The sequence below is a fragment of the Lepidothrix coronata genome, unplaced genomic scaffold (genome assembly GCF_001604755.1).
Source record: "Lepidothrix coronata isolate B3197 unplaced genomic scaffold, Lepidothrix_coronata-1.0 Scaffold48, whole genome shotgun sequence".
NCBI lineage: Eukaryota > Metazoa > Chordata > Aves > Passeriformes > Pipridae > Lepidothrix > Lepidothrix coronata.
In genome coordinates, this window is record NW_016690228.1 from 3784821 (window position 1) to 3802593 (window position 17773).

General features: G+C 40.6%; 1 protein-coding gene across 3 annotated transcripts in view; it reads left to right on the plus strand.

The window, feature by feature from the left end:
- The window catches only part of WDFY2 (WD repeat and FYVE domain containing 2), a 95284-nt gene that overhangs the window by 53389 nt on the left and 24122 nt on the right, over window positions 1–17773 (plus strand). For all 3 annotated transcript variants that reach the window (XM_017815019.1, XM_017815017.1, XM_017815018.1), the window contains 3 exons: window positions 3613–3686; window positions 10945–10999; window positions 17419–17569. In XM_017815019.1, the coding sequence (XP_017670508.1) occupies window positions 3613–3686; window positions 10945–10999; window positions 17419–17569 (280 nt within the window). The remainder of the gene's footprint in view (window positions 1–3612; window positions 3687–10944; window positions 11000–17418; window positions 17570–17773) is intronic.

The window sequence follows — 17773 nt, forward strand, 5'->3', positions numbered from 1 at the left end:
ATTATCAGCCATGCCTTTAAGCTTGGAAATCATAGGAAAAGCTCTGAGTCAGCATCTCCATGAGTCTGCACTTGACTGCAAATGATCATTTTGTCTGTTTCTGTGTGAATCACCTTTTTGAGGGTGCTCTGCTTTAAGTCCATACTGGATTTTGTTGTTTAAAGAATGACTGCTCAGAGGTTCTCTGTGTAAAATTGTAGGAGAGACATTAGTGCCTTTGTGCTGCTTAGCAAGATGTGACTGGCAGTCCCACCTTATAGATACCCCATCAATATAACTTGTGATTTGACTATGGTGGTGCGTGATCTAAACTATTTTATGTTTTGATATCAGGTAGCCTTAATAACTGGGTCTGTGCCCTAGATCCTCTGGGACATAGGAGGATGAGGAGTTTGGCTGAGTCAGCTATGTGATTTGGTTCTGCACCCAAATAAGGTCATCAGTGCTTTCTGAATGTGAAAACCATTAAATATCTGGAAAAAAAAAATCAAGATTATAGATCTCTTCCGAGTAGGGACACTTGCTGCTCTTTAGAGGTGGGATTTCCCCAATTGCAAAGTTTTATGCCCTTTTTATGAGTGCTTCTGTAGTCAGAAAATTCTATACAGCACAGTGGCCACATTTTTGATCATCTATAGCCCATGAGAAAGAAGAGAGCTCTGGGTGTCATTCACAGTTATATTGTTAGTATGGTAACCTAGGTAAGATGGAAACCTCACTGACACACCTCTTTCACACCACTGTTGTCTCAACAGCTCATTAACAACAGCATGTTAACCCTCCTCATGGATAGATGTGTACTCTTGGTTACTCATGGTTAGATTTGTGACTTGAACAGTGTCTGTACAGGAGAAAAAAAAAACAACTTTGCAGACACAAATTCATGAAAGGCAAAGGAATTGTAGTCAAGAGTCAAGTAAAGTTTGCCAATAAAAAAAACTCTAAAACACCCAAAAAGAACCAAAAAAACCTCTTGCAGATGTGTAATGGAGTAAAGGATATATTGTAGTGAGGAACAATGGAGTATTAAGTCTTTGAGGCAGATAATACACTGCCTGTCCTACGATAATTTTCATAGCTAACACTTTGCTTTAAACAGGAGGCTAAAAAAACTGCAAGGCAAAACACACTCCTTTGGTCTTAAACTGTGTCATATATAGGCACTTGAAAGTTGCCTAAAGACCCTGAAACTGCTACAAATTTTGTATTTCTCTTTTACTTCTGTCAGCCTCTAATAGAGGTCACACTGTTGAGCATGTGAAGTATGTAATAGGGTTTTTCCTCCAAAATTCACCTTTCAAGGGCAAAAATCAGTGTGTATTTGCCCTAAATTTAAGATAAGACTACAGCCAGAGTTCTGCATCAGAAATATCCTGTTTGTCCTCTATAATAGTTCAGATCAACCTTTTCTCAGTTTGAAATCCAAATCATAGCTAGGTAGTCAAGTAAAGCCTTCAGAGTGCCGTTATTTTTCCTGGTTATTATTTTAAAAGGATCTTAAATATCTCAGAAGCTTAACGTTTCAAATTTTTGTTTTGTTTTCTTTTTTTTTTCTTCTTTTTTTCTTCTTTTCTTTCCCTCTTTTTAATGAGCCTAAGTACTTAAGTATCTGAATGTCATCTTATTTTTGCTAATATATAAGCTGCTTCAGTCTTGTTACAATTGGCATCACTTTAACAACATTAGTGTAGCTAGCATGGACATAATTTTAGTGATAACATAATGATTTTTGTAAGAGTACATGTTACTGAAGAATTCCCTTATGAAAATGATTATAGCAAAACAAGTATCTTTATGCTACTATGACTGTAGTAGTATACATGCAGGTCTGGAATTAAGAAGTTACTTCTTTTGTAATCAATATGTGTCAAGCAATTGCTTGAACCTTTTGCATCTGAAGTGTTTGGAAAAGCACACTTCAAATAGGTAATTTACCTGAGACTTTTTCTCTGTGAGCTATTAGTTGCCTTCAGACTTACTAGTATCTCTTTTAATGTATGCACAGTGTCAAGCATTAAAAACTGATATGTAGAATATGTCTGTTCTGGATTTAAGTCCTTTAAAATTACTTGATGTTTATTCTGCTTAGAATTGCTTTTTTTCCTGTTCATTTTTTCTACAACTGTCTTGTTCTGCTACAACCCTAGAAGCCTCAATTTAATAGTAATGCATCACCATCTGAAGGGATGATTAAAGTTTGCCTTTCCTGAGGGAGAGGTACAGGAAGGAGAAATTTTGTCACTGTCGCTAGGCCTGATTTAATTTTCCTATTTTCTTTATGTCAGTTTCCTTGAACTGAAGCCTTTTCTTTGATTTAATTGTCAACCCTTCCAGGAAAGATATAAGCCAAAGTGCCTGCCTGGATGTGGATCTGGTAGGCTTTCTGCTTACGGTTAGCTGTCCTTCAGGAAATGTTTCAAGGGGGATTCAATATTGAAGGTAGAAAAAGTTTTATTAAACAGTTGACATTGACTCTCCTGTTCTTTATATAGCTTTGCTGCCAACTAAACTATCAAGGAAGATTTGCTAAGATATGGACTGTTTAGTCCCAAGTGTGACATCACACAAATTGAGAATCTACCAGATTACAAGACTTCAAAAGAAAGGACTCCAAGCTTGTTAGTAACAAAAACACACAAGTAATCTCAAGGGAGAGTAGAAACCAAGAGAGGGGGGAAAAGCAGAACTAAAAGTGCATCTGATTGTACTTTATCACAAAAATACGGTTTTAAAAACACTCTTACCATTACCAAAGGAGCAATGCCAACTCCTACCTGCAGTTGGCAATAGCTCCTGAAAAATAATTCCCAAAGGTTTCTGTTGGGACAGGAGGACTCCTAGCTTCGTGCTGCTGTGTTGAGCAGTAAAAGCAATTCCTGCTTTCTGAATGCAACTTTAAACCAAGCATAGCTCTTGAATTCTTGCAAGAAAATTCTGGTTTTAATCTTGGTGCAAACCCTGCCAATCCTTGAATGAGTATACTGTGATTGACTTGTGTGCAATTTAGGAGTATATTCTGGTGTTTATTTGAGTAACATCAATGTAATCCAGCAATGGGTAGTTTAAGAAACAAACTTTTATTTTGGCCACAGTATGTGATACTGTCATAGTGCTGTCTGTGATGCAACTGCACTAGGGGACAGTTGGACTTAGTTTAGTATCAGGTGATATGTTGACTCCTACAGGAGAACTTTCTTACTGCAGGTGTAGGATGCAGGCCTCTTACTAATACAGTGTTTTGTTTTATTGTCAGTAAAGTTCAGGCAAATGTAAAAACTAAATTATTCAGCTAATTAATCTCTCAGATTTATCTTGCAATGTCAGATGCTCGTATCAAAACACCACCACTGGTCTTGTATGAAATACCTGTTTTTAGATAACTAGTAAGGAAAAATAAAGGAACTGGAGCAAGAAATAGCTATTGTTCTGTGTCCTAATAGGATAGGGTTGAATGAATTGCAAGAACACATTTACTTCAATGCTTGTCTATTGGAAGGGGCAAAATACTGAACAGCATCATAAAGCATGTTAGCTAGTTTAAGGCTTTCCAGAACTTCAAGAAAATGAGAATCACAGTTTTGTTAACTTCATCAACATGTTCATTTTTTTCAGCTCCATGTTCATGCATGTCTTTTAACCCGGAAACCAGAAGGCTGTCCATAGGTCTAGACAATGGTACAATCTCAGTAAGTACATCCAAAGATTTCTAGTTGAAATGCTTCCCTTTTGAGAAGTATGTGTATGATGTTGTGATGAGGACATTTTTGCTAGTGTTTGGGAAACAGAATTTTTACTGCTAGTAGAACTGAATCTGTAATGTAGAAAATGGCAATTATTAAAAATTTTATTCCTACTGCCACAAGGATATCGAGTAGGCTTTACAATATTTATTCGGCAACTCAACAAATTGTTCTAATTTACATATCTGTTAAAAAATAACACAAAAGAGCTGTTATTTTATTAAATTTAAGTGCCTTGTTAATCACACCATACCAAAGTTTTCTGAAAGCAGCAATTAAGAGGGGGAAAAATCATCTTCTGAGAGGCAGAAGATTAATTTCTGCTCCATATCTAGCTGCTTTTCCAAACTTCAGAGTTCAGATTTTGTTTTCCTGTCCCTTGGGAGGAGTTGCTCCTAACTGGTAGTGCTGTTGCTGAGAGATTTGGTTCATTAACATCTGAGATATATATGTGTGGAAAGAAGCAGAGTATTAAAAGAAGAATGTGTCTGTTAGGTCTGTGACAGAGGGTAGCACTTGACCTTATTAATTGGATTTTTCCTGTGGGATGATGAGTAAAAAGCTGTATCACTTTGTGAAAGAGTTATGGGTCAGGTGTTTTTCACCTATGCTTCGTCAATAGATTCCTCTTCCAGTTTAAGGTCATTTTACCATCATTTCAAATTTTTACTGCTGTTGTCTCTGCCTTATGGGCTTTTTAACTGAATGAGTGTTTTCAGGTTGACATAAGGGCAGCTGTCTGCACTAAAGCCAGTACAGCATTTGGGAATGGGTGTGTGACCCTTTTAGCTGTTGCCTGTAAGCTCTATCAAAGAAGTAAAGGTTTTGACCTATAAAGCTATTAATGGCTAGTAGCAGAGGTTTTTTTGTGTGCCTGTGGGAAATTTCTCCTTTTGTATCTAAGAGATGGAACAGCTGCCAGAGAATTCCCTGCACCTCTGAAATTCTCTTCTTCCCACTCCCTGAAATAGCTGTAATTTGCCAGCCCTAGGAGGCACTTTTGTTTTCACCAGGCCTTTGAGGAATCTGAAGGCAACTGTAAATAAGGTATTTAAATACTCTGGCATGATGGGAGATGTGTCCTTTGTCTTGGGGGCATTTTGCCTTGAAGAGTCAGAGGATCCTGCAGTCTGAATGGGATCAAATATTTTCCATTCCAAAGCTAAAGAAGGTAAATGAGATATGCAGGTGATAAACCAACACGTGACTTCGGGTATTTACAGGTATATATTGCCCTGTCTAAAGCAGATTCTATTTGTTGCTAAGCTGGGCTTTTCTTTTCCCAGTTCTCTGGATACAAGTACCTAGGAAGGGGGAAGGGCTTGTCTGTGTTGCTTGATTTAGTCCTCTGTAGCTGCAGGCAGTTGTGTGGTTGGGGATTGTGCAGAAAATGCGCTCCTCAAACTTCCACAAGTGATGGAATGTTTCCCTCTGTAGCAAACCTAAGGTTTGTAAGAGAAACCACAATTGTAATGTGCTACAAGAAGTGGTGGAGCTGAGAATGGAAGAGGAGCAAGAGGAGCCTCATTTTCAAGTCTCAGGGTGTAGAGAAAATCCTCAGGTACTTGGAAATGGGTTACAACCACCCTCTGGAGGAAAGGACAAGTTTTCTTTCCTGGACACAGCTATGATGATTAGTTTAGTCCAGGAATATACCATCAGGGCACATTGGTCACAAAATAAAAGAACTCACTGCAACAAGGTGACCTTAGTATCCTTGCTTTTAATTCTGTGGCCCCCAAAGGGAAAGTACAGGCAATTTACTTGAGCAGCTTGAAATATTTGGGAATTAGTCAGCTGCTCCATGTTAGCACTTCTGTAATCCGCAACACTCTTGTGTATGCTGGGTGCAGGGCCAAAAAAAAAAAAAAAGCTGAAAATAATTCTGCATCTTCACTTTGGGTAGGAAGAAAGGATTCCTGGCAAGGGCTGTGGCACTCGTTAGAGTGCCACGTAATCTCAAATGAATTTTTTTTTAAGTCCAAGGAGGTACTTTCAGATGTGAATAGAGATAAGAAAGTGGAACTGCCTTTTTTATTCTGTGAAATTTTTGTAAACTGTATGGATTTTGGTTATAAGCCTGGCACCTCAGAAATGCATATAGTGCATTTTGAGAAGGACAGCCAGCAATGCTATTGTCACAGAAAGAAGTTCCAGCAAAGCCACCATGAGGTGACCTTGTATGGCCACCTTTCTTTATGAAACAGGGCGACAGTTTTTGCTTCTACAGAGATTGTTTTTAATCTTTTGTAACTTGTCAACATGAAGGCTGCACAGACATTTTTGCGGCACAACACACCATTTTCTTGCATGAAAGATTGTCTTACTTAAAGAGTGGTAAAACCTAATGTAAAAAAAAAGTTTCTGTGATTTCTTTTACACTTTGCAAACCTTTTTTTGAGAATAAATTACGTCATAGGGAATGCTTTTGGAAGTTAAAAGATTTTATCATGAACATCAATTCCCTGCTTTGAAGTGGAGTAAAACATGCTCTAATGGAGGTAGGACTCTCACAACAAGAAGAAACATAGGAAAGGTCTTTTACTTGGAATAGACAGGAGAATTCCACTGCCAAGATGCGACTCCTCACATCCTTTCATCCATCTGAAAGCTAATTTCCTAGATAAAGTTAATCATTAGGTTTTGCAGCCACTGGAGGAAAGGTGAATTGTTCTTGGATACACCCATGTTGCTTGCCCTAGAAAGTGTTATAAAATGACATAATTTTTTCTTCTCATTTCTGGGGAGATTGAAATGAGGATTTAGTTTTTAGGTAGCTGAAGCTGATTTAAATTGGTCTTTTTTGCTGACCGTGCTTGTGTCTATATGAAACTGTTACTTTGATCAGAGCCACAAGGACAGCAAGGCACCAGAATAACCTCTTCAGAATTCTTCCTTGGGTCTGACACTTAGTAAGATAAATTCATCTTCCACCCCATCTGATCTTGTAGCTGTCTACAGGTTAGGCCATAAACAGCACTTTGAATACCTGGGACTGAGTTGGGCTCTACCTGCTGATCTATACCCTTCCCCTCTGCCATTGTGGGAAGTTTAGTATTTTTCCCCCAAGAAAACAACATGATGTTTTCTGTCCTCTCCCATAACTCTCAGAAAGGGATTCAGTTGCTTAAGCAGAGTTCTCTGTTTTGGGATACATCAGTTGGCATCCACATGAAGCTCTGGAAAGGTATGTCTTCCTTAGATCCCATGGTCAAGGATTCTGAATAATTTGAAACTAGATGCTGATACTATTTCCAGGGTGAGGATTTACAGAGGTCTTATGGTCAAGGGAAGTTTGGGGGGGGAGTATGTGTTTTAGTGTGAGGGAGGTGTGCTACATGAAGCAATATTTGAGAGTCTTTTTACATCAGTGGACAACTAGATTTTGACAGTGTTTTTGAGACTGCTTTGTGAAGGCTTTCATGGTACTAAGTCACTGTTGTAATAATAAGTTTACCTGAAACAGGCAAGACTGAGCACTAACATTTAAAGTATGGTAAAAAAAGTATTAAAGTATAAAGCTCCACAACCACCTCTGAAGGGCAAAAAGTGATCTTGTCAGAAAAGTTATTTTTAATCCCTGCAATGAAGGGGTTTGGTTTTACCATCCTGAGTGCTCTGATATATCCCAGCCCCTCCTGTACAAAAGGGGCCTCAGAAATCTTTCTCTATTCTGCTGACAAGCACCGACTGAGCTATGTGGGTGACCCTAGCTTCTGTGGCTCATTAAGAAGAGCCAGAAACCTGCCTAATGAGAAGTGAGCGTCAGCAGCTCTGAGAGGAGCAAAACACCTACGTGCGCAATGATAAAAAAACCAGGTTCTGCTGGTACAACGTTAAAGAGATGTAATCAGTGTTTTTGTAGTGCAGATGATATAATGTATGTGCAACAGGGCATGAATTTCTTGAGCAAGGTACCCTGTGCTAAAATGAGTGTCTAGTGACGCAATTAATACTTGGCCTCGAGAGGGAGAGGGCAATAAGTGCTATGGAAGAACATATGAGAGTGTACAGGGGAGCAGGGTGTAAAAGACCTACAGAAAGATTAGAAGAATGAAAATAAGAAAATGCATCACAAATTATCATATGCTTTCAAAGAAGAAAATGATAAGCAAGAAGTCTTCAATGGAAAAAAAAAAAAGAAGAAATTATATCCAATATTCAGGTTAATTGAAACTGTGTATATCTTGTATTGCATTTGTTTATATTTTGGATGCAGCAGTGTACTAATAGTACATAGCTGTGGTTTGTATTAAAGCATACAATGCTAAGCAATACTTGGATAAACCTTATGAACTGCACTTGTGTTGGATTCACTGTATTATAATGGAGAGATTCAAAAGCCTTTTCGGTCTTCTACTGAAACTGTGGGACTGTTTGGATCACTGAATAAAATGGCCACACCAAATTTATTAAGGGGAAAATTGCAAAGAAAAGTGAGAATGCAAACCATGCTCTACATCCCACCTTAAGTCACAGCATCTGTGTGCCACCACAGTCAAAGTAAGGGATATCAACATTGGTGGGAAAGGCAGATATATTCTCCCACCATGTGTTGCAGCAATTAAAGCCATTTCTCTTTAGGTAACAATAGCATAAAGTTGGCATTAGTAGCAAAGGGTCCTGCTTTGGATAGGCTTTGTAGCAAAGCACTTCGTGTGTGGGTTAGTATTCTTCAGATAGTAGTTTATAAACACTTTCCCCAGTAGGTAGCTGGAGAAGTGTAGCAGATTTTTGACTTTATGTGGTTTGTAGAGTTAAGGTGACCCTGTATAGAAATCCAGCTGACTTAATTGATTTGTTACTGCTGTTTAAATAACACTCCCCACTGTAGTCCTCAACTGCCAGGGGAAAGTTAATGGGAGATGGAGCAGATTAAGGAAAGGAAGATGAAGTGAAGCAATTCAAGGGAATATATTTATGACGATTTTTTGAACAGAAACCTAGAGAGAGCAGAATACATAGCTGCCTCAAATCACTCACAGCTGTTTTCCTAGATCTGGGATCTGTAGATGTTCCACAGATGAGTATTATAACCTCTCCAGCTTGATGCTAAGCAGTACAAGTGATGTATTAGGGTGGTTCTGGTGCTCGAAAGCTGTGCAGATTACCTGCAGTGACCCCACAGAAAATACAGCGACCTTTTTTTTTAATTCTGGTTTGCAAACTGGGGGTAAATACTGGCTTCTTGGTGGTTTGAATGGCTTATGCTTTTTTGCATTAAACATTTGGTTTGCCTTCAGTGTAGTCTATAGGTCCTGAAGTCCAGTCTTCTCTACTGTTGCACAGTGCTTTTGGCATATGCATGTAAACATTTCACAATGTGTTTATGTATTATGTATTTAATGTTTTTAATTGTAGCTTATCTTGTGTTTGTAATGTTTATTTCATTTTTTCACCCTATTTCAGGTTAAATGAGTTAAGTTTTACTTCTTCTGTCCTCTAGGTAGATTAGCTTAGGGAGTTTCTGTGTAGTTTGCTATAAATTATTAATATGATGTCTTTTTACACTCCTTTTTTTCTTTGCGTTTTTCTGAGTATGTGATGTATGCATTGTGAGAAATATATCTAATTAAACTTTCAAAGACGGCCAAATAACATGAAACAAAGAAGTTTAATTTCAGCGCGCTGGGTGTCTCGACCTTGTGACCAGGTCCGAGCACACCTAACTGGGAGGGGACAAGCCTTTTTAAGGTCTCTTGGTTTACATAACCACTCCCTCGCACCTCCCACGCCAGGCCTCGCTCTTTTCTTCCTTAAAAGGTAAACTTTGCCTTTTGGTACAGTTCATTGGTTGCTCCCGTCCTCCTATCAGGTTTTTTCCCTAGCCCAGCCGCATGGTCCTTTGGCAGCAAGCCCAAATTGGTCTTATTGCCTTTCCATTCCTTCCGATTCACCTAACAGTGATCAGAACAACAAAAAGAGTAAGTAAAGCAATAAGCAGCAGTAACAGTGACCACAACAACATGCAACTCACCAGCTCCTGACCATAAAATGGCTCCTCAATCTCCCTAAATAAATATGACCTCCAGGTACCTCAATATGAGGTAACCATGGAAATCCTTGCTTGTAATAAAACCACCTTATTTACTTCTCACATGCATGTAGATCCTTGACAGCAATCTGAAAGCTAATTCCTGTGGTGGTGCCACAGAGCCTACCCTTTGCTTGGGTGTTTCCTCCAGAGAGATGTTGCAGGAGTTTTGTTGTGATCATTCAGTTTCCCCAATTTTGTGCAACTCTCCTTTTCAAAACGATCAGCAGGAGCACCCAGGTGCTCAGTCAGTTTAACCACATGGGGTTTATTCAGGAGCCGAGGCCACCGTGCAAACTCTTAGCTGCTGTTTTCATCATTTCCTCATGCAAAAGCCATATCAGCAATTAAATAGCAGCACCAAGGCAGCAGGACCAAAGAGCCCGTCCCCATAAGTGTGCTATTCCCTGGCCACAGGGACGAGCCTGGCTGGACTCACACCATTCCTTTCTCCCCAGGCAGTCACAGCCTGTGCTAAGCCACTCTCCACCCCACACACAGCTGCTTGTTAGCTTCAACAAAGCAGTAGCAAAGAAAAAAGTCTGCTTCTGAGGTGTCAGAATAAATATTAACTAACAGTGTAATGAAATCAAGGTGGGGAAAAGTCTGGGTTCTATTTGTCTGAAGTACCGACAGAAACCTGAAATGTGTTCCATTCCCATAATGGTTTATTGGTACCTAGTCTGGACTGAGCAACTTCAAGAGTCTCTTACATATTAATATAGCATTTCCTGAGTGTTTGAGGTGGAATGTAGTGTATGCACAAACATGGATACATGTGTATACACATAGCTGTGCACACACAGAGATTTCTGCCCAGGCTGTCCTGAGCAATAACTGTTTGCCAGATCTCATGTCCTTCATTTTGTGGCACCTCGGCTTATAAGCAGTCATCTCTGTCAGCATTTTTTACTTCTTTTTAATACCATTTCTTTTATCTCCACCATTCTGTTCAGCAGAACTCATGATGTTTTTTCTTAGGCAACTTTAAAAAGAAAAATAATGTAGATTTTTAGATGGAAGTACTCAGAATTAGCAAAAGTATAAACAGGGCGGTGGTTGTGAAGAAGGGAGAGCTTACCTAGGTAAAGAATTAAAATGAAAACAGTCTCAAACATTTTACATCTCTAAGCACTGTTTCTTTTGTTTTTTTTCTTTCCACTCCTTCAGGAATTTATTTTATCTGAAGATTACAACAAGATGACACTAGTGAAAAGTTACCAGGGTAAGAACCGTGTTAATTGGTTTGTACTGTCATTAATTTTTGTTAATATTTTGTTAATATTTGTTAATACGTGTGAATGGAAAGAAGTCTTCTTAACAGTGATTTTTTTTAACTAATGTGAATGCTGGTTTTATCAATAGATTTATAATGTGCTTTGTTCTGAGATTACAAATCTTTTAAAATAGTTATTTCATTTTCTGTTTTTCCTTTTAATTTTGTCCTTTGGAATATCACTCTAGACAGCCAACTGACCAAAATCCAGACCATGTTTTGGGAAGAGGAGTTTTAATTTTCAGTCTTTAGTAATCCAATGTATCTACTGAAACAACTTAGGAAACTAAACCTGTGTTTTAGGGTTTAGGACTGCAGCTCTTGGTGTTAATCTGGTTATATTTCACTAACTGTTGGTTTCAATAATATCAAGATTATCAGTGAATGCCTCTCATAGTAAAAGGTCAAGAAATGTTAATCCATATCTTTTCTATTTAGATTCTGGTGTTCACTAATGTGATGTTTTCAGAAACCTAGCTATTTATCCTTGTCAAACCTTTAGAGGGCTATTTATTCTTATATCTTTTTTGCTGTTAGACTAAGGGATGGTATGATATACCATATTATATGCTAAGCATTATCTTTCTGTATAGAAGCCTCTGACATGTTGGCTTTAGGTTTCTCACATATATTTTAAAATATGTACTTATGCATATTTTGCATTTTGTACCTTTAAAGACTGAGAGGATAATTTCAATCTCTAAATGGAGGCTCTGGGCATCACTTTGTAACAGTTAGGTATTAAGGTATGAAGAGAATCTTGATTTGTGCAGAGCCCAGCTGACATGTGATTTTTTCACTTCAGGTGTTTCATGAATGTCTGGTGTGTTGTAAAATTAAGAAGGAATTACCTGCATTTTTTCTTAGCTTGTGAAAACTGAAGAAAAATATCCAATAATGATAAAATAGATATGTGACTCTTAAATAAAGTTGCTGCAAACTGACTGTACAGGTCTCTAGCATCCAAATTTGTGATTGCTCTGCAGACACCAAAGTTTGATGCATCTAGTTTTCATATTTAAGGGTTGTTACACTGAAGAAGATGAGCTGAAGTCTTCTTTTCTGCATATGCAGAACAACATATGCATGAGAAAAATTTTCTTGATAAGCTCTTCAGGGAAAATGCTGAAAATTTTGGAAGAGGGGAATGGATATCTTGGCAGTATGCAGAAAAACCAGTTGGTTGTGACAGCCCACTGAAGGTCTGGGGAGCACTCCTCATAAAATAAAAAAAAAGAAGGAAAAAGAAAAGAAGGAAAATGAAAGCTGTTCTCATGGCCTTCTGCTGCAGTGTGCCAGATGTGCTGCAGGGCATTGCAGGAGGCCTTTGGGTATGAAGAGACTATGGAGAATCTCCATGGGTTGTCCTGGGGGAGAACCCCAAGAGTTCAAATGGCATTCCCCGACTACTGCAGAGCAAAGGATTCTAATGGGCATCCATTAACATTAGTGGAGAGGCAGCACAACTGACCACAGTCATAACTAGAGTCGCCTCCTGCCTAGACTGTCTGTCTCAGCATGGGAAAGTTTTTCATAGAATCATAGAATGGTTTGGGTTGGAAGGGACTGTAAAGATCATTTAGGTCCAACCCTTCTGCCATAGGCAGTCCATTCCGTTAGACCAGGTTCTGGCCTTGAATACTTCCAGGAATGGGCCATCCACAACTTCTCTGGGCAACCTATTCTAGTCTCTCACCACACATACCTGAACAATTGAAGTGAACAGGTTTCTGACAGTGCGAGGTAGGAAAACAAAAAAAACAAAACCCTAAGAGATTCCCCACTGTTTGCAGGACACCAGTGACCTGAGGCTGACCAGCTGCTCCACAGCACAGTGCCTCCCGCCACCCTCATTCAAAGATTCTATGCTCTTCACACCAGAGGTTGGTGGAGGAGCATAGAACCCCCTCTGCCTGGTTCCTGGGCTTGGCTGGACCCATAGTGGAGATCTGGGGTGCTGGGGAAACATTGCATAAGTGAGATGCTCTGTGAGCTACTGTCAGTCACAAGTTCCTGCAGTTTCATCGGTCCACCCAGCATTAGGCACTTTCATGCTTCTCTTGCTACATTTGCCTCCATCCAGAACACTGGATCTGAGTTTACTGGGGGCCTCCCTGGGGCCAGAATCCAGTGGTGCTTCTGGGTCACAGTGAGGAGGAAAGAGCCCGGTTTTCACCATGCTCTCTGGGAGAATATGCAGGGAAGGGCATTGTAGTCCTTTGGGTAGGCATATTATGATCCAGCAGAGATGGATTTTCCTCACATGGTCCAGGAGGACTCCACTCCACAATCCCATCCCTATAGTGCACCTTCCTTGTATGGCCGTACTGAAGTGTAGGGGTTGGCATAAGCAACTTGGTAAAACCCTGGGGCAAGGGAAAACATAATTTAAAAGGAAGAGGTAGTTTTGTTGGTATGGCAACCTTCTAGTGATTCCTTTGTTAAAGGCCTTACTTTTTAAAAGTTTTGGTTTTACTAAAGGTTTTCAAGTAAGACCTTTATATTATTTAAAAATATTTTAGGGGGAGTAAATAATTTTATTTAGCCTACCAAGGGGCTTTAGCTTAGCCATGCTGGCTGGTTTTGTGTGTGCTAGCTTTGTAAATGTTCAACAATGCTCTTAAAAGTAACACCTTCCCTAGTGACTGGTGGGCTATTGATCATCTCCCACAAGAAGGTAGCTGAGGCTGCTGTAGGGATTAAATAACATCAATCGTGTCTTGAAAGGCCATGAATATGCCTGCCAAATGATATGCTAGTGACAGGGAATGACAGCATGTGTATGGGCTTTTCTTTGGTGTTGGTAGGGGTGTGCAGCCAGGTCCAGTGACATATGGCAGTCTGGCACCGGCAGCGTATGTGGCTGGATGTGCTCTGTGGAGGTTTTGCTGCAGCACTGTATCTGGAGTTGTGAAATCTTAATTCTTGAAAGGGAAACACTGGGATCAGAGATGTAACGCAGTGTTAAGACAGGACTACCTAGTGGCTCTCAGAGCATTGGCCTCCTGTAGACACTGACTCCTTCTCTTGTGTAAGAAAGGGTAGTGCAAGCATTTGAACAGTCCCATTTGGGATGCTCTGGGAAATTAAACTTTTCATTCTGTATTGGTCTCTCATAATTATCACCATCCTCTCTTCTTCAGCCACAGCACCAGCTGAAGGCATGGACAATCTCTGCTCACAATCTCCACTCTTTCCCTGGGCAGCTACTCACATTCCTGCAAAACTGTGGGTGTTGAAGAAATCTTCCCTCCCCTTAGCAGCCTTGGCTTCCAGCCCCTCACAGGCTGGTCTGACTGCATGGCTGTTGCAGCTTCCCACTCTGCACAGTCTTCTCTACCCTGCTTCTTGAAAGTGCATCATCTTGCCAGGGGCCATGTTTCCAGTCCCCCTCTGGAAAACAGCTCCTGTGGTTTTTTATTTTTTACTGATTTGTTTATATGATCCACACTTTTTCTGCCTAGCCAGGTTAGTAGACCTGCTTCTGCCCCGTGCTTTGTGCAGCCTGCCTATTTTGAGGGTGTCCCCCTGCCCCCTTGCTTTCAGGCCAGCTCATGCTTACTTATGCTTTCCTCTATGCACAGCCTCTTCATGTGAGCTTTTCTTGCATATGCTAAGCTTTTTTTCTTGCTATTAACTTCCACCTCTCTTTTGGTGATGCTTTTCACTGTTGTAACCCCTCAGCACAGCTTCTTGCCCCTGCACTGTGCATGGCCATGCACTGACTATGCTTCTCAGACCTTTGCCTTTACACATAGCACACACCCTCCTTTTCCCTGTGCTGGTATCTCGGCGTTCACCTCCTGGTTGCAGCTTCTATTCTCTAGGCACAGACTTTACAGCCTTTCTCCAACCTGTTTTTTCCACATTGCTTGCTGTTGCTTTCTCATAGAAGGAGATTAGCCCCCTTGCTGCCTCCCACTCTCCAGCTGCAGATGTACCTGCTCCTTCCTCTTCTCTGCTGCTTCTCTACCTTCTGTACAGCATAATCTTCCTCCAAAAATGGCTTCCTTCTGATGCTGGCTTACACAGATCTGCTCTTGCCTGGTGCTTGCTGAGGCTTTTCCTGTACTGTGAACACATTCAGCTTCTGTCCCCCCATCTCCATCCTGCTGCAAATTAACAGCTTTGGAATTGTTTGCTCCACATTTTTTTCTGCTCACAAATGGTGATCAAACCTTCCATGGATGAAGGATCAGTTTTTTGTTTACTGCTTCAAGACCCTGTACCTACATTAATCCTAGGGCCCAGACTTCTTCCTTGCTCTGGTGTCAGCTTCCAACCTCCTGACATTTTAGTTCTTTTAGCCTTAACTTTTTTTTTTAGCCTTGACTTTGATTTACATTTCTCTTCTCTGTCCTCTGTTACTGAGATGATCTCCATCATGCTCTTTCACTTGATTCAGATATTTCTGCCATCAACATGTGTGTTGGCATCAGCTAATATGTGCAAGCGTACAACAGAGTGCTGAATTGAAAGCTCCTTTTGAGGAGAGAGGATGAGCAAAGCTATTGTGTACACCCCTTCCACCTCTTGGCAAGTAAAGGTCTTCAATGTCTACTCCTTACTTACCAGAAAGAGCCTACCTCAGCATCCACAGGCAGCACTTCTAGCAAAAGTTACAAGCCCTGCCTTTTAGAAGTTTTAGGAGATAGGAATTTTAAGAGAGTTGAGTGGTGCCAGCTATCCTTACAACCAATTCAAACCATGGGAAGCTGTCACTAGCAGTAACATTTCTGGACAGACCTTGAACAGTCTGATCTCGGCCAACTTTGGACATCCTGTGAAAGTGCATGGCCTTGTCTATGACCTTGCTGGTGCACACAAGCTTCTGGGACATGTTTACAAGCCCATGAGGTGCTTGTAGCAGCATGCAGATCATCGTGACCCTCTCTCAGTGCACCACTCCACCAGCTAGTGTGGATGTTTCCGGAGAGACCAGCAGAAAGGTAAAGACAAGCATGAACCACCTATGGGGTCACTGAATTTCCCCCAAAGAAAACAAGGGCCGAGAGGAGATAGGATCTATTTGAAAGAGCTCAAGTGACTCCTTGGTGGTCCCCATCCTTCTATGTGGAATGTAAAAGTGTATGGAAATGACAGCCAAAATCTGACCTCTTCTATTGGCAAGGGTGAAAGCACCTGGGCACAAGTTCATGTCTGACACTGTAAACTGGTCTAGCTGCCAATCACAGTTGTGGCAACTTGTGTCAATGCATCTTTTGACTTTTCTCCTCAGGGAATCTCCATCTAAAAAAGCAGTGTGGATCAGGGCAGGTGTTGGCTTGTGTAAGCCACCACTTCCTTGCTACAACTGATTCCATTCCCCTCATAGGATTTGAACGCAGCTCTCATTTGTGCTGTATATTTGTGCAGGGCAGACAGCAATATTCCAATAATGTTCTGAAGAATTTCTCTGCATTTCAAGTGGAGGCTTGGGGCTGGTGTTTAAGCTTCCAAACATATTTAATTTATTTTTTTGTGTGTCAGCTTTTGCACAAACAAATACAAGCAAACCACCCTGTTTTGTGCAATACATGTTGGCGGGTCTCAGAACAGTAATAAATCAGCAGGGCTGTAGATTGAGGAGTATGGCATTCACTGCTAAGTTACAGCTGGGAATAGTTCTGCAAGTCTTTCCAGCCACTTGTTTTATTAAAAAGTCAGCTCAATCAGCACTTTGTGACCAAGCCCACTGGTCATTCATACAAAAAACTGTCTGTACAAGCATGCGTTCCCTTGTTTTAATGAAAAGCTTTTGATGGCTTTATTTTGGTAGCAGTAGAGATTTATTCCTTCAGCTGTTTTATTCATCTAACACAGCTGTGATATTTTTCTTTTTCTTTTATTTTATTCCAATAACTTTTCTATCTGGTTTACATGCAATGCTGAAACTTTCCTTTGGTGCAGCGCTGTGCCTGTAACTCATCATTCTGCTGGGGTACCACAACCCAGATCCACTAGACTTCACAGCAGGAGGAGTGGCAGGGTAGGCATCTGTACTGCTGTCATAAAACCAGCTCAAAAGAGGTTTAAACGAAGCCCCAAGTCCATTCCACAATGGCAGTTTTGTTAGTGATGATACAATCATGGAGGGAAGACTTGTGCTACTGTGGAAGACAAATAGCTGCAATAGGCATGGGAGGAGTTAAGTCTTGCTTCCACTCTTTCTCATGCAAACGCTGAACATGCAGAGCAGGGACCTTACAACCTTGCATGCTAGCTGATGTCAACTGGATTATTAAACACCAGCTGCTTCTGTAGGGAAGGGTGAGTGGAGGAGTTGGGTGCAGTTGGTATTTGCAGTGTTATTCTGCCCCATGTTCTTCTCTGCAATGTGATTATGTGTCTGTCTGCTTAATTTTCAGCTCATCAAAGCAGGGTCATCATGATTCTCTTTGTCCTGGAAATGGAATGGGTGTTAAGCACTGGACAAGATAAACACTTCACGTGGCACTGTTCGGAAAGTGGCCAGCGACTGGGAGGGTACCGCACCAGCGCAGGTGCCTGTGGCCTGCAGTATCCTTTGCTGAGTTCTCAGTTTTATTTCTGCTCTTTGGCACTCAAACAGCCCTTTTAGTTTATTTGTCTAGCTGTCCTCCAAATTTTGTGCCCTGTATAGATTCAGTGTTTTGTGAGAGAAACTGTTACTTGAAGCCAATTTAAAAAACTGCCTGTTCTCCTTGCTTTGTCTCCTTAATGCATTATGGCATATTTAGGTCT